The sequence below is a fragment of the Dipodomys spectabilis genome, unplaced genomic scaffold, assembly GCF_019054845.1.
Source record: "Dipodomys spectabilis isolate Male_0828 unplaced genomic scaffold, ASM1905484v1 ptg000512l, whole genome shotgun sequence".
NCBI classification, from domain to species: Eukaryota; Metazoa; Chordata; class Mammalia; order Rodentia; family Heteromyidae; genus Dipodomys; species Dipodomys spectabilis.
In genome coordinates, this window is record NW_024871189.1 from 1,455,119 (window position 1) to 1,482,788 (window position 27,670).

General features: G+C 56.2%; 3 protein-coding genes across 6 annotated transcripts; 2 read left to right on the forward strand and 1 right to left on the reverse strand.

Moving 5' to 3' along the window:
• Positions 1-1,265: 1,265 nt before the first annotated feature.
• Positions 1,266-4,775, reverse strand: Arl16 (ADP ribosylation factor like GTPase 16). 2 transcript variants are annotated; one of them, XM_042669989.1, is made up of 5 exons: positions 4,670-4,775; positions 4,492-4,550; positions 4,056-4,169; positions 2,206-2,294; positions 1,266-2,036 (listed from the first exon to the last, which is right to left on the reverse strand). In XM_042669989.1, the coding sequence occupies exons 1-5, from the start codon at positions 4,728-4,730 to the stop codon at positions 1,865-1,867; spliced, it is 495 nt and encodes a 164-aa protein (XP_042525923.1). In that variant the 5' UTR covers positions 4,731-4,775; the 3' UTR covers positions 1,266-1,864. The 2 variants fall into 2 exon arrangements, with proteins under 2 accessions (XP_042525923.1, XP_042525922.1); XM_042669988.1 differs by having other exon boundaries at positions 2,179-2,294.
• A 160-nt stretch (positions 4,776-4,935) lies between these two features.
• Positions 4,936-21,651, forward strand: Hgs (hepatocyte growth factor-regulated tyrosine kinase substrate). Of its 2 annotated transcripts, none has more exons than XM_042670025.1 (22): positions 4,936-5,050; positions 6,654-6,738; positions 7,047-7,122; positions 7,355-7,447; positions 9,016-9,139; positions 10,010-10,062; positions 10,710-10,778; positions 11,469-11,593; positions 13,643-13,721; positions 13,791-13,889; positions 13,983-14,078; positions 15,054-15,092; positions 15,505-15,648; positions 15,726-15,782; positions 16,503-16,713; positions 16,975-17,147; positions 17,224-17,364; positions 17,439-17,613; positions 20,182-20,315; positions 20,396-20,515; positions 20,654-20,740; positions 21,031-21,651. In XM_042670025.1, exons 1-22 carry the CDS (start codon positions 5,014-5,016, stop codon positions 21,139-21,141), a joined length of 2,328 nt encoding a protein of 775 aa, XP_042525959.1. In that variant the 5' UTR covers positions 4,936-5,013; the 3' UTR covers positions 21,142-21,651. The 2 variants fall into 2 exon arrangements, with proteins under 2 accessions (XP_042525959.1, XP_042525960.1); XM_042670026.1 differs by having other exon boundaries at positions 16,506-16,713.
• Positions 21,652-22,830: 1,179 nt separating this feature from the next.
• Positions 22,831-25,641, forward strand: Mrpl12 (mitochondrial ribosomal protein L12). 2 transcript variants are annotated; one of them, XM_042669993.1, is made up of 5 exons: positions 22,831-22,996; positions 23,410-23,596; positions 23,698-23,781; positions 24,984-25,121; positions 25,242-25,641. In XM_042669993.1, exons 1-5 carry the CDS (start codon positions 22,923-22,925, stop codon positions 25,356-25,358), a joined length of 600 nt encoding a protein of 199 aa, XP_042525927.1. In that variant the 5' UTR covers positions 22,831-22,922; the 3' UTR covers positions 25,359-25,641. The 2 variants fall into 2 exon arrangements, with proteins under 2 accessions (XP_042525927.1, XP_042525926.1); XM_042669992.1 differs by having other exon boundaries at positions 22,851-22,996; positions 23,698-23,783; positions 24,992-25,121.
• Positions 25,642-27,670: the final 2,029 nt, after the last annotated feature.

A 27,670-nucleotide genomic window follows, 5' to 3' on the forward strand; every position in this document is an offset into this window, starting at 1 on the left:
CTTTCTTTTTTTTTTGCTTGGTCATGGGGCTTGAACTCTGGGCTTGGGCACTGTCCCTCAACTCTTCAGCTCAAGGCTAGCCCTCTACCACGAGCCATTGTACCACTTCTGTTTTTCTGAGTGGTTAATTGGAGATAAGTCTCACGGACTTTTGCTGTCCGGGCTGGCTTTGAACTGTGATCCTCAGATCTCAGTCTCCTGAGTAGCTAGGATTACAGGCATGAGCCACCAGAGCAAGGCTTCTTCCTGTGTGTGGGAGGAGCGGGGGGGGGGGGGGGGGGGTGTCCGGTCGTGGGGCCTGAACTGGGCCTGGGCGCTGTCCCTCAGCTCTTCAGCTCAAGGTGAGCACTCTACCACTTGAGCCACAGCGCCACTGTTTTTTCTTTTTGCTTATGTGGTGCTGCGGAATCGAACCCAGGGCCTCATGCATGCAAGGCAAGCACTCTACCACTGAGCCACCTTCCCAGCCCTTTTTTTAGTTTTTGATGATGCTGTCTTCTTTACATTATGTATGGTATATTTGAGAGTATATCTTTGGAAGGGTGGGGAGAGAGGGTATAGAACTCAAGGGGGAAAGGGTGAGAAAGTACAGTGGTAGATCTTGATCTACCACTGCACAGGAAGCTCAGGTCTGAGGAACATGGTTCAAAGCCAGCCCGGGCAGGAAAGTCTATGAGACCATCTCCAATTAATTACGAGAAAACCAGAAGTGGCGAGCTCAGGGACAGCACCCAGGCCCAGAATTTAAGCTCCATGACTGATCAAAAAAAAAAAAGAGCCGGGCACCGGTGGCTCATGCCTATCATCTTAACTACTCAGGAGGCTGAGATCTGAGGATCAAAGTTCAAAGCCAGCCCGGGCAGGAAACTCCGTGAGACTCTTATCTCCAATAAGCCACTAGAAAACTCGAAGTGGCGCTGTGGCTCAAGTGGTAGAGTGCTCCCCTTGAGCTGAAGAGTGAGGGACAGCGCCCAAGCCAGAGTTCAAACCCCATGACTGACCAAAAAAAAAAGACTGCAGAGTCGCGGGCACTCAGCTCATTTCTGAGGTCTTAACCCCCACCTCCCCCAACGCAGTTGGCAATTCAAGGGCTGTGAACTCACTGGTGTAGGGATCAGCAGTGAGCCTCTCTAGCTGCCTCAGGGGCGATGACTGGCCCCCGCAGAACAGAACACGGGAGAGGCCACCACCACCCCAGCCTCATCTGAGTCTCACCACTCAGGGAATGCTGCAGGGCAGCAAATAAACCAAGGAAAACACCAAGCTTAGTGTTCGCTTTTCAATTTTAATTTCAAAAAGGTCTACCTGTTTTGCCCATGTTATTTTCCAATTCCTGGGCGCAGGTGATGCTTCCACCCCAGCCTCCTCCCTAATAGTGGGTAGGGCCTTGTGCCCTACCAGGCCCTTAGTGCTAACTTGAGGCTTAGTTCTTACTCTCACACTGTGCCCACCCCCTTGTTGATTGGGAAGAGGGAGGATTGGGACAGTCAGGGTATCAGAAATGGACACAGATTGCAGCTTGTATTACTGACAGGACACAAGGTCTCGGTAGTGACACTGTAATTCGAACACCTTGGTGCAAGTCCAGTGGGATCCTGGGGACAGGGAAACAAGTCCCAGGGGCATCATCCTTGGATGCCACTTACAGGCCAGTCCTCCTTTGCCAGTCCTAAGTACAGTCTTCTTCAGATGTCTGGAACTGTACCCCAAGTGATTCTCTTTACCCAGAACTGCATCTCCTCACACATCCCTGCTCTCTAGGACTATGCTAGGCTGTTCTGCCTCTGTCAGAACACTGGAGTCATTAATGCACCCTCTGCCTTCTGGTGAGCAGATGAGCCAGCCAGACTTTTCCAACTTGCAGTCAACCGCTGGTTCTCTGCTGCTCCTGGAGCCAGTGCAGCACGCCAGTCAAGCCAGTGCCTTTCTTGGCACTGATTTCTGCCGTGGTGATGTTCTGCTTGGCACAAGCAATGATGTCTGGGAGCCTGATCAATGACTTAATTTCCTCCAGGGACATGTAACAGGGTTGGTCACTGTAAGGAAGTGCTCCATCAGAGGGGTGGCTGCCACAAACTCGCCCAGTCCCCAGCTGCACCTCCACCCGAATGAGCCCTGCGCTTGGCTACAAGGACATTCCCCACCCCTCATGTTACCTCCCAGTTCACAGAGCCATACATTTTATTGAAGAGTATCAGGACTGACACTTCTGAAAGTTGTTCTGCAGAAAGGAGACCCAAGAGGTGCATACAGGATGCAGAGAGTTGAGTGGGATTAGAAGCATCAATCATGAACTGGAGAAGAAAACAACATGTTAACAACTTCCTGCTAGCCAGGCACCGGTGGCTCACGCCTGTAATCCTAGCTACTCAGGAGGCTGAGATCTGAGGATCTCGGTTCAAAGCCAGCCCAGGCAGGAAAGTCTGTGAAACTCTTATCTCCAATAAACCACCAGAAAACCAGAAGTGGCGCTGTAGCTCAAGTGGTAGAGAGCTGGCCTTGAGCTGAAGAGTGCAGGAACAGTGCCCAAGCCCAAGCCTACAGTTCAAGCCCCATGACCAACCAAAAAAAAAAAAAAAAAAAGAAAAAAGTCTCACAGACTTGCCTGCCTGAGCTGGGTTGGAACCATTATCCTCAGATCTCACCCTCCTGAGTAGTTAGGATTATAGGTGTGGCACTGGTGTCCAGCTAATTTTTTTTTTTTTTTCTTTGTTGTTGTTGGTGGTGGTATGGGCCTGAACTCTGGGCCTGGGCACTGTCCCTCAGCTCTTTAGCTCAAGGTTAGTCCTCTACCACTTGAGCCACAGTGCCACTTCCAGCTTTTTCTGCTTATGTGGTGCTTAAGAATTGAACCCAGGGTCTCATGCATGCAAGGCAAGCACTCTACCACTGAGCCACCTTCCCAGCCCCAGCTAATTGTTTTTTTTAAAGATTTTTTAAAATTTTTATTTTTATTGCCAGTCTTGATGCTTAAAACCACCCAGGGCCTGGCCACTGTCCCTGAGCTTCTTTTGCTCAAGGCTGGTACTATACCTCTTGAGCCACAGTTCTACTACTTTTTTGGTAGTTTATTGGTGATAAGTCTCACAAAATTTTCTTCCCAGGCTGTCCCCCAACTGCAATCTTCAGATCTCAGCCTCCTGAGTAGACAGGCGTGAACCACTGGTGTCCAGCTGCTGCTGCAGCTGCTGCTTTTTTTTTTTTTGTGCCAGTCCTCAGGCTTGACCTCATGGCCTGGGCGCTGTCCCTGAGCTTTTTGCTCAAGGCTAGTGCTCTACCACTTGAGCCACAGCTCCACTCCTGGCTTTTTGGTGGTTAATTGGAGATGAGTCTCATGGACATTCCTGCCAAGGCTGACTTTGAACCTCAATCCTCAAATATCTGTATCTTGAGTATCAAGGGGTTACAGCACCTGGCCACAATGACTTTTTTTTTTTTTTTTGTCGGTCGTGGGGCTTGAACTCTGGGCCTGGGCGCTGTCCCTCAGCTCTTCAGCTCAAGGCGAGCGCTCTACCACTTGAGCTACAGTGCCACTTCCGGTTTTCTGGTGGTTTATTGGAGATCGGAGTCTCACGGTCTCTCTTGCCCGGGGTGGCTTTGAACCGCGATCCTCAGATCTCAGCCTCCTAAGTAGCTAGGATTACAGGCGTGAGCCACCAGCGCCCGGCCACAATGACTTTTAAATAAAGAGATTTGGATTTAAGCATTGGGAAGCTTGTAGAAGGATGACCTGGTGTCTCTAGCGTGTTTTCACCTACGTGGTAGTGTATGCTCAATGTAGCAATAAATTCTCCATCCCAGAGTTGAGGCATCTGTCTTCAAGGATTCACTCTACCAGAATGATGTAAAAATCAAGCATAAATGTAGATCAAACCTAGGGACCAAAGCAGGGGAACTCTAATGTCAGCTCATTCGACTGAAGCAAGTGTAGCTCAGTCCCACTTCCCGGATAGCAGAACCCCAAGCCCTACTCTATACAAAGTAGGATCTGGACCTGACAGCTCAGCCACAGGGACATACTCTCCTAAAAAGAAATTCAAAAAGTGATGACCCACCATGAGCGAGCGGCAGGTTCCATAATAACTGGACCAGATGGGGCTCATACACCCTCCGAGCTCTCGGATGGTGATCCTTCTCTGGGCCACTATGTCTGTAAGGTCGGTGCCCACCTGTGGGAAAAACCACGACGCAGAGGGAGGACAATGTAAGCGCTGTCCCGCGCATACATGTCAATTCTAGGCATAAATGCACGCACACTACTCCACGGCCTAAATCCTCCATGCCCATTCTCCAACATCTCAAACCCAACAGCAAGAGGTGCCAACCAGGAGGGTAAAGGGTGCTTCTGGGTTCAGGGATCAGGGCCCACGCCCACTGGGAGAGGAGAAGGTCCCCGCCAGGCTCAACTCCCTCCTCCTGGCGGGGTCAGAGGCGCTCGGCAGGCCTCACAAGTGCGCCCGCTTTAGCCACACGGAGGGGGCGGACGCGTACCGTGGGCCGCGTCGGGGGAGGCTCGCCCAGGTCGCCCTGGCCACCCTGGCAGCTCAGCTGTGCGGACTGTTAAGGACCCGAGAGCAGCAGAGGGAGGAGCCCCGCGCCGGCCCAGGCGCCCCCGCCCGCCCGCCCGCCCGCACGTCGGCCCGCACGCGCGCAGGGCGCTCAAGGATATTCTGCAGGCGTTTCACCAAAAGCGTCTTCCCGACGCCCGCGGCGCCCAGCAGCAGACACATTCCAGGCCTCGCTCCACTCGGCACCCGTAGGTCGGGGCCTCACCACGCAAGGCCCGCCCCTTCCCTGCGCTCGTTGGCTGGAACTCCCTTCCGGACTGTTCATTGGCTCTCGCGGCTCACCACGCCACGGTCGCCGCGGGAGGCCACGCCTCCTCGCGGCTGCCGAGCCGGCGCGGCGACGTGCGCGTGCGCGCGCTGAGGCGAGAAGACGGAAGCGGAAGTCGGGGGGCGCGCCCGCGGTGAGCCAGGGAGCTCGGCGGCGTCTGTCCGGTCCAGGGTCGCCATGGGGCGAGGCAGCGGCACCTTCGAGCGTCTCCTAGGTAACGCGCCCCCTCGCCCGGCCTGCGTCCGCTCGCCCGCGCTCCGGCCCGGCGCGGCTCGTGAGGGAGCGGGCCGGCCGCCCTCCCGCGGCTCGGTGGCCGTCGGCCTCCGGGGCGCGCGGCGCCGTCGCTGGGCCTCGGGTGTGGCCTGCCGGGCCGGGCTGGTCGGCCGCGCCGGGTGGGCGGCCCCGGGCGCCAGCGAGGGCGGCGCTGCCGAGGTCCGCGCCCGGCCTCGCTTCCCTCCGCGGCCGGGCCCAGGTCCTGAACCTCGGAGCGGGCGACTCGCTCTCCCCCGGGCGGGTCTCCCGACCCGGGTGTCGGGCCACGGCGGCGGCCGGCCGCGCCCCCGCCCCGCCCCAGCCCGCCCCGTGCGTTGGCCCAGGCCCTTAGCAAGGCCTTTGCTCCCCGCGGTGGAGGTGTTCGGCGACCCTAACCGAACCTCCCGGAGACCGCAGACTTTAGGAAGAAAAGTGAGTCTCGCGTCCCCGTCCCGTCTCCTTTGCGGTCTGTGTCCAAGCTCCGGGTGCCGTCACGGTCTGCTCCCGGCTGCCACTGTCTGACGGAAGGCCTGCACCCCCAACAGTTCTTCAGGTGTCTCCTTTTCCAGCAGGACTCCATTCAGACCCACATCCCATCCCAAGCCCTTCACCCTCGTGCAGGGTGCCCTGCCACCTTTCAGGCTGCTCTCTCAGTTCCTCTGACCCCTGTTTGGATGCTGTACGCTCGTCACCGTGGCCTTCCTTTCCTCAATTCCTGTCTACTTCCCGGCCGTGTTCCTTTAGCCTTTATGATCCCAGCCACCTTCCCCCCTCTCCATTTCCCAGCGCCATACCCTTCCCAGTTGCTCATCTTCGCTCCTTCTGGACATGATGTGAAAGTTTTCAAGGGGATCTCAGATGAGACACCTTGCTTCTCTAGGGGTACACAGGCTTAGTATTTCAGTTTCAGGCATGAATCCAGAAATCTGCTGAATCAGTACTGAAGGCAGCAAGGCCTGTGAGGTTGTTCTGTGTCTTGGGAAAGATGATGCAGAGTTGAGTAGTAGTTAGTGCCTGTTTGTCAGAGGTGACAGGTGTGGAGAGAAGAGGTGTTGGCTGGGACAACTTGGGGGTCAGTTCCCTTCACCCTACAAAGTGCTTTAAGTGGAGGTCTGGAGTCCATGTTGCAGGTGTCTCCCAAGGCTTTCCCAACTAACGGCCAACCAAAGGGGCAGAACATCTGAGTGATAAGAACTCCGAGGAACAGGTGACAGTCTGTTGAGAAGCAGCAGGGCTCCAGTTTCAAAGTGTGTGACAAGCTGTGCCTTAGGGCAGTGGCCTTGCCTCCGTTTGGTCTCTGTGAAGGGGGTGGAACTGGTGGTAGCTGCTTATTTTATGTGAGAATTGAGTGAATTCACAGATGACAGCATTTGGATGATAGCTGGTGTGTCAGAAGCACATAGCAGCCATTCTCTTGTCCTTCTTGCTGTACTCTTGACCTTAGAAGGATGGTATTTCCATGCTCTTCCAGCCTGCCCAAGTGTTTACAAAAGGAATGAATGAATTGCAGAACTGGGGACTACTTAGACTACAGCAGCCCCTTCGACCATGTCTCTCTCCCTTAGACAAAGCCACAAGCCAGCTTCTCCTGGAGACCGACTGGGAGTCCATCCTGCAGATCTGCGACCTGATCCGTCAGGGGGACACACAGTGAGTGCGGAGGGTAGCGATGCACAGTACTGCAGTCACTTGATGCTCACTGTTTCTCCAAGATTCAGTTCACTGCACAAGGCCCTCATGCAGAGACAATCACATGGTCTATGTGCTGTAGCTTTTATTATCTTGGAACAAGTAAAGGACTTCTTTGTGCAACTTGAAGATACCTGGTTATGTTAATATTTGTGCTTGCAATGTCTGTAGGAGACACTCCAAGATGGTAGATGGATTTCCTCATATCATTTGCTAAGGCTGTTTATTTATTTTTCTCTCTGCTATTAGCATTGCTCTTTTCCTTTCAGAGCAAAATATGCCGTAAGTTCCATCAAGAAGAAAGTCAACGACAAGAATCCTCATGTGGCCTTGTATGCGCTAGAGGTAACTCGAATCCTGCTTCAGTGTTTTCTGACCTCCAATAGTGAGGGTCACTGTCCACTCAGTCAGTCAGTTTTGCCCACGTTGCTGTGCACACAACAACCAGTGGACTTTCTCTAGCTTGCCATCTCCAACAGCTGTGTGGCCTGTAGAGACCGCCAAGCCGCCTTCAGTGGGAAGACGGGGGGCCTGTCCTTACCATTGGCCCTACCCTTCTCTCTCTTGTGGTCTGCAGGTCATGGAGTCTGTGGTGAAGAACTGTGGGCAGACAGTGCATGATGAGGTAGCTAACAAGCAGACCATGGAGGAGCTGAAGGAGCTGCTCAAGGTGGGTGCTCTCTAAGAGCAAGGGGGTGGCAAATGGCAGATATGGCCACTTTTTTTTTTTTTTGGTCAGTTGTTGGGCCTAATCTCTGGGCCTGGGCGCTGTCCCTCAGCTCTTCAGCTCAAGGCTAGTGCTCTACCACTTGAGCTACAGTGCCACTTCTGGCTTTTTTTGCTTATGTGGGGCTGAGGAATCAAACCCAGGGTTTCATGCATGCAGGGCAAGCACTCTACCACTGAGCCACCTTCCCAGCCCCACATTTACTTTTGCGGGTGTTTATTGAGCACTGGGCACAGCAGAGGATGAAGGTGAGAGTTGCTGATCCCTGTGCTGTGAACTCAGGTCCAAGCCTGGGGAAGCCTCTCTTAGCGACCCAGTGCTGGGGTCACAGAAGCTAGCACAGAAGGCATATCTGGGCCTAGGAAGACCTGCTTTTCTTTGGGGGCTAGGGAATGCTTCCAAGTGGCAGGATTAGGAGCAGAGTCTTGAAGGGCCGTGGCTGCTACACAGTGGGCACAAGTGGTCATGGTGGCTGTGGTGTTAGCTGGAGGCTTGAGGAACACATCCTGGGCGCCCAGGAGAGGTGGATGGCAGAGCAAGGAGCTGTCCAAGGGAAGGAGGTTCCTCCGCTCCCCTCTGGCAGAGGGGAGGAAAGCGCTCTAGATCACCTGGAGACAGTCCCTGGGGCCATTCTTAGGGATTGTGATGTGGGTGTGATTGGTGATGCAGGCAGGGATGGTGTGGCAGGGCTTTGAAATGAAAAGGGAATTGTATCAAGGTGAGGCTGCTCCCTCTCCGGTGTGACCTGGAGTCAGGCCTTTCCAGAGGCCCTAACCCAGACCTTGGCCAGCTCCCCATGCCTTCCTGGCTGGAGGCCGAGCAGGGCTAGCACCTGGCCCGGCTCTTGCACTGTGTACTGCCTTGTGCTGGTGCTGAGGTGCTCTGCACCATTTGCTGCCAGTGGAGGCAGGATGCAGGAGGACTCCAGTGTGCCCGCTGTTGCTGCAGCTCCTCTGAGCAGTGCCCCCTCCCCCCCCCCCACATCCTCAGTGCCAAGTGCTGGGGATGGTCTCCCTGCAAGCAAGCCGGACTCCAGGCCGGGCTGTGCACTTACCTGGTGGGGATGGTGGCTCACAGCTTCCCCTCTGTGTCTGGAGAAGCTTCTGGAGTGGCTGTTCACCTGCCACTCCTGGACTGTGGAAGGGTTTTTTGCTCTGCAGCAGCTCTGATTGGCTGTGTGTGCTGGAGGCTAGTGGTGCCTGGGGTTAAGTGATAGTTGTGGGTACAGGAGGATCCTTTGCCCAGTCAAAAAAGATAAAGAGACGTGTAGCTGAGACTCATGAGACATGACACAGTTTGACTCTTGGAGTCCCCTGGTTTTGGAGAAAAGTCAGGGTCCTGAGCAAGTACAGTCAGGTGAGGACTCATGACAGGGACCTGGGGACATGTTGGCGCCCACTCTCCTGGCCTCTGTGCCAGCCCAGTCTGCACAGGACAATGGCTTCTGCCAGCTGAGAGACCTCTGGCACCGCACGTCTCCTGAGGCTCTCCTACTTCTTCCTGCCCTGCAGAGGCAAGTGGAAGTAAACGTCCGGAACAAGATCCTGTACCTGATCCAGGCCTGGGCACATGCCTTCCGCAACGAACCCAAGTACAAGGTGGTCCAGGACACTTACCAGATCATGAAGGTGGAGGGTGAGTTGGGGTTGGGGACAAGGTCCAGTTTGAGTCCTTGGAGCACAGCCGCCATGAGCTGCTGGGTGGTGGCAGACCAAGCGGGCCCAGTGACAAGAGGCAAGGGAGGATGGGCCAGTCCTCACTGAGTGACTGGCGATAGAAGCAAGAAATTCTTTCTTTGCGAACCTCCCTGCGTGGGTCAGGGGTTGGTGGTGACTGAAGACAGCAAATGGTAAAACTTCGTCAGAGAAACACGTTTCAGAGAGTGAACTGCCCTGGGGAGGATGCAAGATGAGCCTTCCTGAAGCCCTCCTGAGGAAGCGCCTAGGCTCGAGACCTGACGGCAGAGGAAACCACCAAGGCTCTGGGCTCAGGTCTTTTGCCAAGCACACTGGCTTCTGAGAGGCTCAGCGACGCAGCACACACCCAGAGGAGAGCTGGGCCAGGATTTGGGGTTACTCTATGCAGTAGCAAGTTCCTGGCAGGTTTTCAGCCAGGCTGTGAGCACTGAGTCTCCCCGCAGTCCGTGTGCCTTCCTCTGGCTGATGTGATGGCTTTGGAGCTAGTCTGGTTTAAGAGCAGGACAATGGGGTCCAGAAAGATGGCTCAGTGGTAGAGCGTTTGCCTCTCATGCATGAGGCCCTGGGTTCGATTCCTCAGCTCCACATAAGCAGAAAAAGCTGGAAGTGGTGCTGTGGCTCAAATGGTAGAGTGCTAGCCTTGAGCTGAAGAGCTGAGGGACAGTGCCCAGGCCCAGAGTTCAGGCCCCATGACCAACGACAACAACAACAACAAAGAGCGGGACAGTGGCTCAGGATGTTGTGGGCCTAGAACTCGGTGTCTCTTGTGTTCCTGCCTCTCATGGTAACCTCAGCCTTCTCTCCCTAGGACATGTCTTTCCAGAGTTCAAGGAAAGTGATGCCATGTTTGCTGCGGAGAGAGTGAGTCGGGGGGTGTGTGATGGGGGGTCTTGGCCTTGGCATCACCATCATGTGAGTGGGGAGGCTGTGGGAGTCTGCTTGGGGACTGATGGGCTGAAGAGAATGTGATCTCTCTTCTGACTGAAGTCACGATGAAGACGTGTTTGTGGTACCTTTGGAATATTGCTACTGGGTTCACAATTGTTAAAACGTGTTCATACCCAGGGATGTGGCTCAGTACCTTCTAAGCATGTACAAGGCCCTGACCACAAAAATAGGCTTACACATTCTGCAAAATAAACAGGCTTACGTTTTCCTCAAAGTAAATATATAGATAGATTTTTCTTACACCTTCCTGAGACTGTGGCAGATGTCAAGGTGGGACTCTTTGCTCTAAACATTGGGCCAAGTGGTTTGAGCCTGAAGGTGGAGCAGGCTGGCCGTGCTGTTCTAGCACTTTGGGATCTTCTCAGGCTTCCTTTTTTTTTTTTTTTGTTGGTCATGGGGCCTGAACCCTGGGCCTGGATGCTGTCCCTCAGCTCTTCAGCTCAAGGCGAGCGCTCTACCATTTGAGCTACAGCGCCACTTCCTAGGCTTCTTTCCTTGTCGGCTGCCTCTGGGAGCTTTGGGGTGAGGGTCTGACTCTGCTGCCCTCCTTCTACCTCCAGGCTCCCGACTGGGTGGATGCTGAGGAATGCCACCGTTGCAGAGTGCAATTTGGGGTGGTGACCCGAAAGGTGAGTGCCGAGCCCCTTCAACCTTCACACAGGCAAGCAGAGCTAAGGCCCTGCGTGCCCTCACCTAGGATCCTACTCGTTGGCGAGGTATGATGCTTTCTGCTGTAGTCTAGTGGCTCTGGAAGCAAGTTGTCTTGGAGCTGCGTGGCACAGGAGAGGGAACACCAGGATTTGGTGGTGATCAGTGCCCTCAGCTGAAGTTGGTCTGGCATCTCATATCCCTACCTGGCAGGGCCCAGCTTCACTCTGAGGATCTGAATATCCCAAACCCCAACTGGGAACCTACTCAGGACTGCTCTAATGTGTCACCCTTTCTTCAGGTTATTTAGCTTGTCTGAACTCTGACCCCAAAGCTACTGTCATACTGCACTGAAGAACCTGCAGCTTTATTTACAGTGAATGCTGGGGATTCCAGGGGGTGGGCAGGCTCACCAGGACTTGACACACACAGAAAAGTTCTTATGTCATTGGTAGAATCAGCACATTGCTATTGGCCTTCATTTTTTATTCTCTTACCCCAAAATGGTGGCTGAAGTTGAGTACCTGGAAGTGTGTCTACACGGTCTTTTTTCTGTTGGTTGTGATGCCAACTCCTGCGCCCAGCCTCGCACTGTCTAGGGCAGCGCCGGCAGGTGGGTTTCAGGGCAGCCCTGACCCCTGTAACCAGGTCCACTCTACCCTGTCTCGCAGCACCACTGCCGGGCATGTGGGCAGATCTTCTGCGGCAAGTGCTCCTCCAAGTACTCGACCATCCCCAAGTTTGGCATCGAGAAGGAGGTGCGCGTCTGTGAGCCCTGCTATGAGCAGCTTAACAAGTGAGTGCTGGAAGGAAGGTCAGCACAGGCGGGCAGAGGGGAGTGGCCATGTTGCAGGCCTTTGGTTTGGTTTGGGTTTGTTTGAAGTAACAGGTGTGGTGTGAAGAGCTGTGTGCGCACGTGCAGCTTCCCCTGGGTCCCTTGGTTATGGGCACTGCGCTGCGTTCGCTCAGTAGTAAGCCGTCGCCTTTCCTCATCTCTGCTCAGGTGTGTGCACACACTCATGTAATTCTGTGTTTACTTCTGTGTGTGCCAGTCCTGGGGCTGGAATTCAGAGCCTTGCACTCTGAGCTTTTTTTTTTTTTCTTTTAGCCAGTCCTGGGGCTTGAACTCTGGGCCTGGGTACTATCCCCTACCTTTGTTGCCTAAGATTAGTGCTCTACCAGTTGAGCCATAGCGCCACTTCCAGTTTTCTGGTGGTTAATTGGAGATAAGAGTCTCACAGACTTTACTACTTAGGCTGGCTTTGAACCATGATCCTCAGATCTCAGCCTCCTGAGTAGTTAGGATTACAGGTGTGAGCCACCAGCGCTCAGCCTGGCTTGTATTTTATTTTTAATGTTAATGTGAATTGAGTGTTCTTGGGCCCTTTATGATTGAACACTCCTACTACGTTTTCCAAAGAGGCAAGGCTGTCTGCACCATTGACATGTGACTTCTGGCAGTAGCAGGAGGGGATCCAGCTTTGCCTTGCCCCAGAAAGTGGCTCCGTAGCTTCTGTACTAGGACCTGTCAGATTACACAGCATGCTGCTCTGCCTTCTCTCTTCCCGGGCTGCCTTACCCAGAGCGTGTCTTTAGTCTCTGTCATCTGGATGTAAACAGCTAAGTACGGTCTAGCTATCCAGGTGACTTGCTGAGGTTCAGGCTCAGTGTTTCTGGCATCGTGACTCACGATGACCCTTGAATCTGCCTGGTGATACAAACTTGGACCAACTTGGTTGAGGGGTTGGAGTCTGCTCCCTGGGCATGCTCCTTTGCCTTGTGATGCATGGGTTCCCACTTGAGTGCAGGCCAAAGTCCAGTCCTTGTGGCTATGCACCTGCCTAAAATGTCTTTACAGTGCTCATGACTCACATCCTGAAAGTGACTCTTTTCTCCTGAGTGCTGCTTGGCTTTCCCTCCTCCCCTTTCTCCTTTGGGATACATGCTTTTAGATGCTTTCTGCTAGAAAAGAGTTTGGGCGTCGGGCACTGGTGGCTCACATTTGTAATCCTAGCTACTCAGGAGGCTGAGATCTGAGGATCATAGTTCAAAGCCAGCCTGGGCAGGAAAGCCTATGAGACATGTATCTTCAGTCAACCACAAGAAAACCAGAAGTGGAGCTGTGGTAGAGAAGTGGTAGAGTGCTTGCCTTGAGTGGAAAAGAAGCTCAGTGACAGCACCCAGGCCCTGAGATAAAGCCCCCCCCACCAACCAAAATTAAAAAAAAAAGAGCGAGAGAGACCCGGGGTTCTTGAGGGCAGGGAAAGTTGGCACATTTGGGTTGAGATGCTGGTTGTGCTGTGTGTGGCGCTCAGCAGGCATTGTTCTTGGGTGAACTAGAAAGCCAGCCACGTGCCTGTGGCTCACGCCTGTAATCCTAGCTCCTCAGAAGGATGAGATCTGAGGATCACATCAAAGCCAGCCCAGTGAATCTATGAGACTCATCTCCAGTAAATTACCAACAAAGGTGAGAGTGAGAGCTGTGGCTCACATAGTAGAGAGCAAAAGAAGCTCAGGGACAGTGCCCAGGATCTGAGTTCAAGTCTCAGGACTGGCATAAAATAAACACTCCAGAAAGCCCTGATCCGGTTCCATACTCATGAAAGGCATACCTTCCTGACCTGTTTTGATCCAAGGAAAGGGACTGTGACTTAGGCCCTCCAGGTGACTTGGGTGTCCAGGCCCCTCTGCTGTTGCCTAACAGGGCTGCTGGGTCACCTGTTCTTATGGTCATATTCCTGTGTGACCTCCCTCAGCACACCACAGATACTGTCAGGGAGACCTGGGGCAGCTGGCAACACTCATGTCAGCGCACAGTCCCCTGCAGCATTCCTCTTACCTCTAGGAAAGCGGAAGGGAAGGCCACCTCCACCACAGAGCTGCCTCCGGAGTACCTGACCAGCCCCCTGTCTCAGCAGTCCCAGGTATGCCTCCACAGTCCCAAGAGCACCTCCTCTCCGGGGCTGTCCTGATGCACCCTCTTTGTCCTTTAGCTGCCTCCAAAGCGGGATGAGACCGCCCTGCAGGAGGAGGAGGAGCTGCAGCTGGCCCTGGCCCTGTCACAGTCGGAGGCTGAAGAAAAGGAGAGGCTGGTGAGCCGTGGGCACCCTTGCAAGGTCTCCCCGGAGGCGGTGGGGACAGGTCTGTGCCACAGGGTCCCCACGTTCCTCCTGGTTCTGCTTCAGAGACAGAAGTCAACGTACACAGCACATCCCAAGGCGGACCCCACTCCCCTGGCATCGTCGGCACCCCCGGCCAGCAGCTTGTATTCCTCCCCTGTGGTGAGTGCACTGAATCCTGGCCGTGCAGGCTGGGAGGCCAGGGGACAGATGGGAGACAACCTTGCACACACCCCAGGAGCACAGCTCAGCTCCCTTGGTGCAGCACTGCCTGGAAGGACACTGACGGAGGCCCCTACACACCTCTCCCACACTTGCTTGCATACCATGGCCATTGATTGCTTTTGTGCTAGTATCGGGGCTTGGACTCAAAAGGCTTCATGCTTTCAATTTTTTACTCAAAGCTAGAGCTCTACCACTTGAGCCACACCTCCACTTCTGACTTTTTGGTGGTTCTTTGACAGTAAGAGCTCAGACCTGGGCTGGGAAGGTGGCTCAGTGGTAGAGTGCTTGCTTTACATGCATGAGGCCCTGGGTTCCATTCCTCAGCACCACATAAGCAGAAAAAGCTGGAAATGGAGCTGTGGCTCAAGTGGTAGAGCACTAGCCTTAAGCTGAAGAACTGAGGGACAGCGCCCAGGCTGGCTTTGAACCACAGGCCCCAGATCTTAGCCTCCTGAGGAGCTAGGATGATAGGCAGAAGCTAATGCTCCCTTGGGCTCTGTTGGGGGTCCACCCCCCACCCCCCTCGCTCTGTGGCATACAGATTCAGGTCATTTACAAGCTCTCTAGGCTCCACAGCTGTGGCTCCACTGTGTGGAGTCTCCGTCCCAAGCTTATTGTCCATACTGGGTCCCAGTACCTGTCCTGGTAATTCAAGGGAGCACCATCAGGTGCTGCCCTGAAGCAAGGCTGTCATGTGCAGCAGTTTCCTGACTTAGGATCTTAAAGGTTGTGTTCAGAGACGGAGAGTGCTCAGCCAGGCACCCCTGCACAGGAGGCTGTGCAGCGAGAGTGTCAGGTGCCCAGGCGCGGAGCTGTGACATTGGCTCTCTGGCACCATTTGGTGCCATCTGGGTCCTTGCCACATCATGGCTTCCTTAGCCATGATCCCTCAAACCCTCTTTGTGTCCCCAGAACTCGTCGGCACCTCTGGCTGAGGACATGGACCCTGAGGTAAGGGCCCTTGTGTGGGGTGCTGCCTGGTGTGGCGTGCTGTCTGGTTGTTCCCCTGACACACACGTGACCCCTGTTCCTCCGTTGTGCCCCTGACACACACAAGTGACTCCCATTTCCCTGGTAGATGCTAGTTATGCTCCCGATACACAGAAGTCACCCTCCTTCCCCCATCTGATGCTGGCTGTACCCCTGACACAACTGACCCCCATCTCCCGCCCTTAGATGCCCTTAGATGGGGTCACACACAAGTGACCCCCTCTCCCCCCGCTGATATCTGGCCGTAATCCTGACACACATAAGTGACCCCCATTTTCCTGTTTGATGCCTGGCCATAATCCTGACACACAAATGTCTGGTGGTGCCCCTGACACACATGTGTGACCCTGTTCCCCCTTTGGATGCTGTGTAGCTCGCTCGATACCTCAACCGGAACTACTGGGAGAAGAAGCAGGAAGAGGCTCGGAAGAGCCCTACGCCCTCTGCGCCCGTGCCCCTGACAGAGCCGGCCGCCCAGCCCGGGGAGGGGCATGTGGCCCCTGCTGGTATGGTGGAGGTGAGACGTTGCTCAGTGCTCTTGGCTCCAGTCCTTAGGGCGCAAGCTGGAGCCCTCTCACCGTGCTCCTCTTACAGGGTCCCCTCCCAGAGGCAGACTCGCAGCCCATAACCTCCGGTGGCCCCTTTGCTGAGGTAAGCCATGGCTCCCTCCATGGGCCAGGGAGTCACGACCACACTGGTCCTAGCTGGAGGGCTATGTTAGAGCCAGGGAGCCCGCCCCGCCTCAACCCTGCTGAGTGCATAAGGCAGCTCCTGACAGAGCTTGTCTGCCCAGGGGTGTGGTCCGGGCGCCAGCTGCTCTGTAGACCTGACAACTCCAGAGCTGCCCTGGTCTCCTGGCTGAGTCTTCTTGGTACCATCAGTCAGGCTAGGTCCGTGGTGCCAGGGGCACAGCCATGGGCTGTAGCCAGTCCCGTCCTAACTGGCATTGTGCTGATAGACAAGAACTTGGCCTTGGGGTCGTTTTGTGTTTTTTTTTTTGTTTTTTGTTTTTTTGGGTACAGTCATGGGGCCTGAACTCTGGGCCTGGGCGCTGTCCCTCAGCTCTTCAGCTCAAGGCTAACCCCCTACCACTTGAACCACAGCAGCACTTCTGGCTTTTTCTGCTTATGTGGTGCTGAGGAATGGAACCCAGGGCCTCAAGCATGCAATGCAAGCGCTCTACCACTGAGCCACCTTCCCAGCCCGGCCTTGGAGTCGTTAATTTCCTGTGTAGACTGAGGATGAGAATGTGCAGGCTCTGAGCACTGTGGGTACCTCCCGGCGGCCTGCCTGGTGCTGCTGATGGCCACCAAGGAGACTGGCCCAGCCTGGGGCATGATGGAGCTCAGTGTCCCATCTTGTATCCCACAGCAGTACCAGAATGGGGAGTCGGAGGAGAGCCATGAGCAGTTCCTGAAGGCCCTGCAGAACGCCGTGACCACCTTTGTCAACCGCATGAAGAGCAACCACATGCGGGGCCGCAGCATCACCAACGACTCCGCAGTGCTCTCTCTCTTCCAGTCCATCAACAGCATGCACCCGCAGCTGCTCGAGCTGCTCAACCAGCTGGACGAACGCAGGCGTAGGTGTTGCGTGTCCCCTGCACGGCACGGTCCTCTGGGGCTTCCGGAGCCTCAGCTCCCTTGGACAGTGGAGGCTTTTGTGAGCGTTGTGGTTTGCTCAGTCCTGGTTGCTCCTCGAGGCAGCTGTAGCCCCGAGACAGCTGTGACTCCTTGTCCATCCTTCACTGAGGCCATGGCTCCCTCCAGGGGCCTCAGAGCCCCAGGGCAGGAGCCCACACCAGACACGTCACCCATCTGTGCCGCCCTCCTTCCTCCCGCAGTGTACTACGAGGGGCTGCAGGATAAGCTGGCACAGATCCGTGATGCCAGGGGGGCGCTGAGCGCCTTGCGTGAGGAACATCGGGAGAAGTTACGCCGGGCAGCCGAGGAGGCGGAGCGCCAGCGCCAGATCCAGCTGGCCCAGAAGCTGGAGATCATGCGGCAGAAGAAGCAGGTGCGTCAGCCAGCCAGTCCAGCCTGTGGGCAGGGGAAACCTGACTCTGCCTGACCACCCCTTCCCGCCCGTGCAGGAGTACCTGGAGGTGCAGCGGCAGTTGGCCATTCAGCGCCTACAGGAACAGGAGAAGGAGCGGCAGATGCGCCTAGAACAGCAGAAGCAAACCGTCCAGATGCGTGCTCAGATGCCCGCCTTCCCCTTGCCCTACGCCCAGGCAAGTGCTGTCCTCCCCCTTCCTGCCCCTCCCAGGCCCAAGTCCCCACTCACAACTCTCTCTTCTGTCCTCAGCTCCAGGCCATGCCTGCATCTGGGGCTGTGATCTTCCAGCCCTCGGGTCCCACCAGCTTCCCTGGCGCCTTCAGTCCGGCAAGCTCAGTGGAGGGCTCCCCCATGCACGGCGTCTACATGAGCCCCGCAGCGCCAGCTGCCGGCCCCTATGCCAGCATGCCCAGCAGCACAGCAGGTAAAGTCAGAGGCAGCGCCATTACTGCTGGAAAGTCACAAGTATGCGACAAAGAACTTTTTTTTTTTTCTTTGTTGTTTTTGGGGCTTGAACTCAGGGTCTGGACACTGTCCTTGAGCCTCTGTGCTCAAGGCTAGTGCTCTACCACTTGAGCCATAGCACCACTTCTGTTTTTGTTTTTTTTCTTGCTAGTCCTGGGGCTTGAACTAAGTGACTGGGCACTGTCCCTGAGCTTCTCTGTGCTTAAGGCTAGCACTCTAGCCCTTGAGCCACAGTGCTACTTCCGGCTCTTTCTGTGGTGCCAAGGAATCGAACCCAGGGCTTTATGCATGCAAGGCAAGCACTCTACCACTGAGCCACCTTCCCAGCCCACTTCTGGTTTTTGAGTGGTTAATTGGAGATAGAGTCTCGTGGGGACTTTTCTGCCCAGGCTGGCTTTGAACCATAATCCTCAGATCTCAGCCTCCCAGGTAGCTAGGATTACAGGCATGAGCCACTAGTGCCTGGCGGGACAAAGAATTTTCTAGATTCCCTAAATGTGAATATTCTCATAGTTGCTTTTTCTTTCTTCTGTGGATATGCACAGGTGAGCATGCTCACACGCAGCTGCTACCAGGAAAAAAAGAAAAACCAAGGAGCTGCATAACAGTGGTGCATGTCTATAATCCTCGCTGCTCAGGAGGCTGAGATCTGAGGATCATGGTTCGAATCCAGCCAGTGCAAGAAAGTCTGTGAGACCAATAACTGGAATTGGCACTGTGGCTCAAAGTTGGGGGCTAGCCTTAAGCAAAAGAGATCAGGGACGCCGGTGGCTCACGCCTCTAATCCTAGCTAATTGGGAGCCTGAGATCTGAGGATCACGGTTCAAACCCAGCCTGGGCAGCAAAGTCTCTGAGAATCTTATCTCCAATAAACCACTAGAAAACCAGAAGTGGTGCTGTGGCTCAATCGGTAGAGCGCTTGCCTTGAGCTGAAGAGCACGGGGACAGCGCCCAAGCCCAGAGTTCAAGCCCTACAACTGACAAAAAAAAAGAGATCAGGGACAATGTGCAGATCCTGAGTTCAAGCCCAATGACTGACCAAAAATAGGAAAGGTAAGATACAGTGTTCAGGCCCTTAGTTTGGGCCCCAATACTGGCACACACACGCGCCCCCCCCCCCCAAAAAAAAAGCCAAGTACCAAGCAAGCCCCAATACTCACACTCACACACACCAAAAAAGCCAAGTACCAAGCAAGCTTAGCCAGAGCAAGAGACCCTGAAATCAAACCCCTGTATCAGCACAAAAAGAGCCTTATAGCTAAGGATACGGCTCAGGTGGGCTACCATGTTCAAGGCAAGGGGTTCAGTTCCCAGCTACAAAATAAACACCATGTGCCATTTAAACAGAAAGGCAGCTTAAATCTGTAACTCCCATTTATTTGCATATGTAGTATGCAAACATGCCTTTGTGTGTTATAAAGCTCTAATGTGGGGGCTGGGAAGGTGGTTCAGTGGTAGAGTGCTTGCCTTGCATGCATGAGGCCCTGGATTCAAATCCTCAGCACCACATAAGCAGAAAATGCCAGAAGTGGTGCTGTGGTTCAAGTTGTATAGTGCTACCCTCGAGCTGAAGAGCTGAGGGACAGTGTCCAGGCCCCACAATGGACAAAAAAAAGAAAAAACTAATGACACAGCTGGGTGCCGGTGGCTCATGCCTGTAATCCTAGCTAATCAGGAGGCTGAGATCTGAGGATTGCAGTTCAAAGCCAGCCCGGGTAGGAAAGCCCGTGAAACCCTTATCTCCAATAAACCACCAGAAAACTGGAAGTGGCGTGGCGCTGTAGCTCAAGTGGTAGAGTGCTCGCCTTGAGCTGAAGAGCTGAGGGACAGTGTTCAGGCCCAGAGTTCAAGCCCTATGACCAACTTCAAAAAAACAACTAATGTCACTCCAGGAGCTCCCCTGTCTATAGCACAGGGTTTCTTCCCGTACTGTCTGCTTACTCCAATGTACACAGAATGTGCCACTAGCCCAGCCAGGGTGGACAGTGATCCCCAGCTAGCATTGGTTGGGTTTTGCTCCTGTTGTCTGTGGCTTGAGGCCGTGTGGACCCAGCTCCTAGGCACAAAAATTCCTAGAGTTGGCTCTCCTTGATCCCTTCAGTATGAGAGCCTCTGGATTCAAATACATTTGGTCTCTTTGTTCTGAGTTCACTCCATTTTTCAGTCCACCTTGTGGCTTTTTAACTCAGTGCCTGAGTGTTGTCCCTGAGCTTCTGTGCTCAAGGCCTAGTGCACTCTACCACTCGAGCTCAGCTCCACTTCTGGCTTCTTGGTGATTAATTGGAGAGAAGAATCTCATGGACTTTCCTGCCTGGGCTGAGTTTGAACTTTGATCATCTCATCTCAGTCTCTTGAGTAGCTACTATTACAGGCATGAGCTACCAGCACCTAGTGTATTTATTCTGTTTCTTCGAGAATGTGAAACATGAACTTGGTTTCAAAAGTCAAAGACGACCTCAGAAAAACCCTCCCATCCCACCTCCATCCTGTACATTGAGCTAGCTCACGTGCCTTTTGTTTGTCACAGATCCTAGCATGGTGAGTGCCTACATGTACCCAACAGGGGCTCCCGGGACCCAGGCAGCCCCCCAGGCCCAAGCTGGTCCCACTGCCAGCCCAGCCTACTCCTCCTACCAGCCCACTCCCACCCCAGGCTACCAGGTATGTGTGCAGCCCTGAGCCCCCCCCCCCCCCACGCACTCAGCCGGCCCTGTTACTACATCGTGCATCCCCCTCCACAGAACGTGGCCTCCCAGGCCCCGCAGAGCCTCCCCGCCATCTCCCAGCCTCCACAGTCCACCACCATGGCCTACATGGGGAGTCAGCCGGTGTCCATGGGCTACCAGCCATACAGCATGCAGGTGAGGAGGCCCGCCCTGTTGCTCACCCTGGGCTTCCCCTCCTGGAATCTCCTCTTGCTTGGCATTTGATTTTTTTTCAAATCAGGAGACTCCTGTCTGGGCATAGGAGTAACTTTCTCAGTGTTTTCCTGTCCACAGACTCTCATGACAACCCTCCCTGGCCAGGACGCATCTATACCACCCCAGCAGCCCTATGTTGCCGGGCAGCAGCCCATGTACCAGCAGGTGAGGTGTTACCATCCGTGCCCCTCTCACTGACAGCTGGGCTTCCCGGGCTAGGGGTGGTCAGGTGGGTCCCTGGTCCCTGTGGGACCTTCCCGCTTACCAGCTTGCAGGAGACAGGTTTGCAAGATCTCTTGAAGACCCACCTGTAGAGAGAAAAGTCTGCATTTAAGCCAAAGGCTGTGTAAACTGAGTCTGACCGTGTGATGACAACTGGGAGTTGGGTAGAATGAAGCTTCTGTGGACAAGTGTGTGGTGAAAGGAATGCCGAACCTGTTGCTCTTCTTCTGCAGGTGGCGCCCTCTGGCGGCCCTCCCCCACAGCAGCCTGCTGTGGCCCAGCAGCCCCCAGCACAGGGACCGCCAGCACAGGGCAGTGAAGCCCAGCTCATCTCTTTCGACTGACGCTGCGGCCCTGAACTCACCGTCCAGAGTAACACTATGGTTCATTGGAAACCGCCCTTGTGTCTAACTAGATGTTCTGTTCTGCCTTCCTCTTCCCTCAATGCTCTTTAGTGTCTTTTCTGAGAGCAGGGCATGGGCCCTTGCCCAGCCCTCCGCCCCTCTACCCCTCGTCTGCTGGCTCCTGCCACCCTGCTTTGGTCCTGACTTGGTCTCTGACTTTCCCCCAGAGCTTGGCCTCTGGGAGGAAAGGGGGAAGGGAAGGACCTTCCAGACCCCCAGCCCCATGGAGGGGGGGGGGAGGGAGGGGAGATCTGCAAGAGGTGACTGGAGTGGGGGCTCAGGCCCATGCAGCCCGCTTTCATCCAAAGTGAGCTGGTGTGGTGTCTGGGCTTTGCCCTGACTCTTGCACAGCAAGGGTGGAGGCTTCAGGCATCTCCAGCTGCTCTGCTTCTCAGCTGTCATCTCTCCATTGGAAAACAGTGATAATAAAATGTATTTCAAAAAGTGTAAGTGGGACTGGGAAGGTGGCTCAGTGGTAGAGTGCTCGCCTTGCATGCATGAAGTCCCGGGTTCCATTCCTCAGTACCACATAAGCAGAAAAAACCTCAAGTGAGCACAAGAAGCTCAGGGACAAGCTGGGCACTGGTGGCTCACACCTATAATCTTAGCTACTCAGGAGGCTGAGATCTGAGGATCATGGTTCAAAGCCAGTCCAGGCAGGGAAGTCTGTGAGACTCTTATCTCTGAAGAGCTGTGGTTCTAGTAATAGAGTCCTGGCTTGAACTCAACAGCTCAGGGACAGTGCCCAGGCCCTGAGTCCAAGCCGCAGGACTGGCCCAAGAAAGGAAGGAAAGAGAAAACCGTGGTGAGCAGCCACCCCTTTTGACCCAGGGTGTGTAGGCACTTGCTGTGCCACCATGTCCCGGCCCTGCTGCTCCAGCCGTGGGAAGCGTCCTGAGTGTGTTCTGTTTCAGGGTGATGGGCCTTTGGGGTCATCTTGGTGTAGGGCTTGGCAGCTTCCCACTCGATGCAGGAGGGCAGTGCACAAGACAGCACGGAAACGGCTTCCCACGAATGGGTCTACCATGGGAGGAACCGAACGGCCAAGCCCCAGACGGCGGCTTGACTGGCCCCTCCGGGTGGGCTCGAGTTGCCTCCCGACTTCAGAGGGGAAACCTGAGCTGCACTTCGGGTTCTGAACTTCTTTTTCCGGGTTCGGAGGTGGGCCCTGAACTCGGGGCCGGGGCGCTGTCGCTGAGCTCTCAGCTCAAGGCCGCGCTCCCACGGGAGCCACTCCCGGCTTCCTGGTGGTTCACTGGGGGGAGGTTCACGCTGGCTTGGATCCTCAGATCTCAGCCTCCTGACAGGCGTGAGCCGCCTGAAAACATGCAAAACCTGCCGAAATGGAGCCGCGGGGAGGCGCCTGGGCCGGGCCTGCGCCCCGGCGGACCCGCAGCGGGCTGCGACCCACGCTCACTGCGCCTGCGTAGCGCTCTGCCTTGTGGGTAATCGTGCAGAACAACCGAGGCAAACGCGGGGAGGCTAGAGCGGCCCTCTCCTGCTGGCATACGCGCTTCTGACGACGTCCACTCGTCGGCTCGGAGGCCTTGCGGCTAGAGCGTCCCTCGTACGCTCGACTGCTCGGAGGCCTTGCGGCTAGAGCGTCCCTCCTCGACTCGACTGTCCGCAGCCTCAGGCTAGAGCGGCTGGCCCAGCTCGTTTCCCCGCGGCTAGAGCGTCGCCTCCGCGGAGCCGCGTGTGACCTTCCCGCCCGAGAAGCGATGCTGCCGGCGGCCGCCTGCCGCCTGTGGGGGCCGCGCCTCGGGCTTCCGGCCGTGGCGCTTAGCGTCTCCAGGTACTGCGGGGCTCCTGGCGCCGGGGCCGGCGGGCCCGCGGGGAGGGCGGGCGGAGGGCCCGGGCCGGGGCGCGCGGCGGCGCGGGGCGGCGCGGGGCGGCGCGGGGCGGCGCGCGGCGGCAGGGCCCCGCGGCCCCGCCGACCTTGGCGCTCGGTCCCCTCGGCCTCTGCTTTCCGTCCGGCCGCGCCGGGGCGCGGCCCGTGGCCCCCGCTCTTCGGGGCCCCGGGCAGTGGGAAGCACCCGCCGGGCTAACGTAACTCATGCAGGGCGAAGCCTCGCTTCTCGCGGGCTCCCGAGGCTCCTCGAAGCACGGCCCCGCCTGCGCCGCCCGCCGTGCCCCGGAGGTGGGGGCCTGGTCTGCGCCCCCAGGTCCGCCCCGGGGTGACGGCTGTTTCCGCGGGGCGGGGGCTAGACCACAGGTGCCCTGTGTGTGCGCCGCGCGGCAGATGAGGAGCAGCAGCCACCGGAGGGGGGAGGCCCTCGCCGGGGCGCCCCTGGACAACGCCCCCAAGGAGTACCCGCCCAAGATCCAGCAGCTGGTGCAGGACATCGCCAGCCTCACGCTCCTGGAGATCTCAGACCTCAACGAGCTCCTGAAGGTAGCGGGAGAGGCTTCACAGAAAATAGATAAAATGCTTGCCCAGAGGCCAGGGCCCGCCAGGCCCGTTGCTCCATTCTCTGCTGTTTCTCTGTTCCACAGAAAACGTTGAAGATCCAGGATGTGGGGCTCATGCCAATGGGCGGCATGATGCCCGGTGCTGTCCCTGCTGCAGCAGCTCCTGAGGTGAGCCTGGCCTGGGTCCTGAGCAGCTCCAGGTGCTTCTTGGTTACCTGCCCCCCCTCTGGGTCCTTCCTGCCCAGCCCCAGGCCACCACCTGCTTGCCCTCAATGTTCAGTGCTTGGCAGGACAGTGGTTTGAAAGGCTGGGTAGGTTTGAGCCAAGGTGGGATTCCAGTGTGCGCCATAGTCTAGGTTGGAATCTCTGAGAAAGAAGAGGGTGCTGTTAATAACCAGAAGTGGGCCCCAACCTGCTTACCCCCACTGGGCCACACAACACGATGGCATTGGGGCTTCAGGAACCACACACCCATCTGTCCTGTTGTCCTTGCTTGCTAAGGTTGGAGGGTAAAGCCATTTTCATTTGCTAGTGACAGACTTGCGCTTGGGTGAGGACTGCTGTGGTACTATATTTCCCCAGTATTTGGTTGGGTGGTGTTTTTCTTGCCCTGTAAGTTGCAGTTCTTTTTCTTCTTCTTCTTCTTTTTTTTGGGCCAATCCTGTGGCTTGAACTCAGGGCCTGGGCACTGTCCCTGAGCTTCTCTGTGCTCAAGGCTAGCCCTTTACCACTTGAGCCACAGCACCACTTGTAGCTTTATTTATGTGGTATTGAGGGGTTCGTGCATGCTAGGCAAGCACTCCACCAGTAAGTCACATTCCCAGCCCCTAGATACAGTTCTTAAGGATGCCGGAGGTCACGTGTCATGTTAGGAAACCAGGAGTGTGAGGCTCACGTCATAGCATTTCCCTGTGGCGACATGGAAATGTTTCTGGGTGAAGCAGTCAGGTTGACACTGACAGACACACAAGGGAACAAACTGGCTGGTAATAAGATGACCCATGAAAGCCAGCCGCCGGTGCCTCACGCCTGTCATCCTAGCTACTCGGGAGGCTGAGATCTGAGGATCACAGTTCAAAGCCAGCCCAGGCAGGAAAGTCCCTGAGACTCTTATCTCCAGTGAACTACCAGAAAACAGGAAGCGGTGCTGTGGCTCAAGTGGTAGAGCACTCACCTTGAACTAAAGATCTGAGGGACAATGCCCAGCCCAGAGTTCAAGCCCCACGACCGACAAAAAAAAGAAAAAGATGACCCATGAGGACTGGAAGCCAGAAGTGTGCCTGGCCCTCACCTGCACACTGTTGGGGCAGCCCCACACCAGGCGTGTCAGCTTTACCCCGTCTTCTCACCTTGTTTTTCTGCTCCTCAAGGCAGCAGAGGAAGAAGTCCTTCCCACGCAGAAAGAACGGACACATTTTACCGTCCGCCTGACAGAGGCAAAGCCTGTGGACAAAGTGAAACTGATCAAGGAGATCAAGAACTACATCCAGGGCATAAACCTCGTGCAGGTGCGACCCCTGCGCCTTGGAGATGGGTCCCTCGGCCGTCCCCGGGGGCTGAGCCTTTCTGGGTAGGCTTGCTCATGGCAGCCCAGAGCCCCCAAGTTCTGATTGTGTTGTCTTTGGCAGGCCAAGAAACTGGTAGAGTCCCTGCCCCAGGAAATCAAAGCTAATGTCGCCAAAGCTGAGGCTGAGAAGATCAAGGCAGCCCTGGAAGCCGTGGGGGGCACGGTGGTTCTGGAGTAGCCCCACTCTGAGGACTTGTGGACTGGGGTCCCATGACCCACCTGAGGCCCCTCCCTCCCCTGCCCTGCCCCCAGCACCGAGCTCCTGGGGAAGCCTAGGGGACAGAGCTGCTGGTGGGAGCTCTCAGCCAGTGCTGGCCGGGTGGAGGGGTGGACATGTCTCCCGTGGCTGAGGGAGGGGTCGCCCCTGCCTGTGCAAGTAGCGCAGAGCGGACCCGGAACTTGCCGAGCTAACGTGGCCTTCTGTGGCTGCTGAGAAAAATACACGGTTCGGGATGTTTGAAGCAGTGTGCACGGCATGGTGGTGTGAAGGGCCAGCTGGGTTAGTGGCCATGACCTTGCCAGGTGGCTCATGCCACTCCCCCTCCCCCCCAGTGGGCTTTGGAGGCTCTGCCGAGTATCTGCCCCCGTGTGGGGTCTGCCCGCTGCGGCTCCACCACCGGTGGTGTCTGGTCGGGCCTCAGGCCCAGGGCTGGAGTACCGCCTCAGGTTTGGATGCGCAGTTCCTGTGTTTAGGTGCTGGCAGTTTTAGCCCACAGTGTATGCCTTGGCTCAGGTGAAGAGGATCTGAGCTGCTGAGGGCAGATGGTAGGAGGGGAGGCCCCACCTACAGCCTGGGGGCCCCCAGACGTGACCCCAGAACGTAGGCAGGTGGCGGGAGGGCTTGTATGGGGCACCTGACCGTGACCGCCCAGGGCAGAAGCTGCCCTCGGGACGCAGGCCCTGGGGTGCTCTAGAGCAGCAGCCTCAGCCGAGCCTGGAGCGAGCTGGGGGCGGGCCTGCTCAGCCCCGTGTTCCTGCCAAAGGTCCTCTGTGGTCCTTTGTACGCCATGGGGACCAAGGAGGCTCTGTGTGGGAGCCCAGCACAGAGCCCCACTTGGGTGGATGGGCAGGCTGCCACTGGGCCATGGCTCCACAGCCTCACCACACACCTCTGCTCTCCCCGTGGGCGCCTCCCATGGCCTCTGCCCCCCTGTGGTTACGATCTTCCAGTACCAGGGTCCCAACGCTGCCACCTCTAGCGAGGCTAGGGAAGGGGCCTTCCCTGCCCTCTCCTCACTCGGGAGAGCCGGTGGTGGGACTGGCGTGAGCCCTGACCGCGTCTGCCCGGTGTTCTCTCCACACTCCTGAGACGCTTGAAGGCAGGTCCCAAGCCCCTGGCCTAAGGGGCTGTGGGGAGGGGGAGCTTAGTGGGGCACTGCCGTGGCCTGGTGCAGACCTGACAGACAAAAGCCAGGCGTCTGAGCTCACTCCTGTCAGCCACTAGGGGCTGAGCAGGGAGTTGGAGAGGAACATGGGCGGCAAGGGGTAGGGGCTCCATCCCCAGGGGGAGGCTGGGAAGGAGGCAACGCAGGAGATCCCCACAGCGGCCAGCCCAGACAGGAAGCAAGACAAAAACCAGTGAAACTCAGGAGGTTGAGATCTGAGGATCCAGGTTCAAAGCCAGCCCGGGCAGGAAAGACCATGAGACCCTTATCTCCAATAAACCATGAGAAAACCGGAAGTGGCACTGTGGCTCAAGTGGTAGGGTGCTCACCTTGAGCTGAAGAGCTGAGTGCCCAGGCCCAGAGTTCAAGTCCCACAACCAACAAAGAAAAAACAAAAAACGGTGAAAACCGGCTGGAGGCTTGGGGGCCCCTCAAGAGCCCTCGTAGACACGCTATGACCAGGCTTGGCAAAGGGTGGTCAGGTCCCTGGGGGCACTGTGGACTTGACCTTGTGAGCCTGGCTGCTGGAGGCCAGTCTGTCAGTCACCCCAGTGCTGCCTCAAAGCCAGGCGGCCCTTGAGTGGCCCGGTCATGAGTGGAAGAGGTCGTGCATGATCAGGTTGACGAGGCTAGGCTAGGACGTAGTAAAGTGGCCTGCCTGCAGCCACCCACACCTGGGGGACTGAGGTAAGTGAGCCTGTGCAGCTGGCTGGAGTCGCCAACCTCACCGGGTCCCAGCCGCTCCCCTGGGCTGTGTGGGAACCCATGCTGGGACTGCAGCTCCACCATTAGAGCAGCACCAGTTTTTTGTTTTTTGTCCATCCTGGGGCATGAACTTGGCCTGCACACTGCCCCTGAGTTTTCTCACTCAAGGCTAGCACTCTAGTGATGGGAGCCACAGCGCCATTTCTGGTTTTCTAGTGGTTCACTGGAGTTGGGCACCAGTGGCTCATACCTGTAATCCACCAGCCCAGGCAATCTGACAGATTTCCCTGTCTGGACTGGCTTCAAATCACAGTCCTCAGATAGAGAAAAGCTAGGATTACAGGAGTGAGCTACCAGCATCTGGCCCTTCTTTTTCTGGCTTTTTACTGGTTACTTGGAG

Bases quoted from the DNA above. Each gene is read 5' to 3' on its own strand.
- Hgs (XM_042670025.1), top strand. From the start codon at position 5,014: ATGGGGCGAGGCAGCGGCACCTTCGAGCGTCTCCTAG. The intron at 5,051-6,653 runs GTAACGCGCCCC...TCTCTCCCTTAG, and splicing joins CACCTTCGAGCGTCTCCTAG to ACAAAGCCACAAGCCAGCTT. The intron at 16,714-16,974 runs GTAGGTGTTGCG...TTCCTCCCGCAG, and splicing joins CCAGCTGGACGAACGCAGGC to TGTACTACGAGGGGCTGCAG.
- Mrpl12 (XM_042669993.1), top strand. From the start codon at position 22,923: ATGCTGCCGGCGGCCGCCTGCCGCCTGTGGGGGCCGCGCCTCGGGCTT. The intron at 22,997-23,409 runs GTACTGCGGGGC...GGCGGGGGCTAG, and splicing joins GTGGCGCTTAGCGTCTCCAG to ACCACAGGTGCCCTGTGTGT. The intron at 23,597-23,697 runs GTAGCGGGAGAG...TCTGTTCCACAG, and splicing joins ACCTCAACGAGCTCCTGAAG to AAAACGTTGAAGATCCAGGA.
- Arl16 (XM_042669988.1), bottom strand. From the start codon at position 4,730: ATGTGTCTGCTGCTGGGCGCCGCGGGCGTCGGGAAGACGCTTTTGGTG. The intron at 4,551-4,669 runs ATATCCTTGAGC...AACAGTCCGCAC, and splicing joins TTTGGTGAAACGCCTGCAGA to AGCTGAGCTGCCAGGGTGGC. The intron at 4,170-4,491 runs GTACGCGTCCGC...TTTTTCCCACAG, and splicing joins CTCCCCCGACGCGGCCCACG to GTGGGCACCGACCTTACAGA.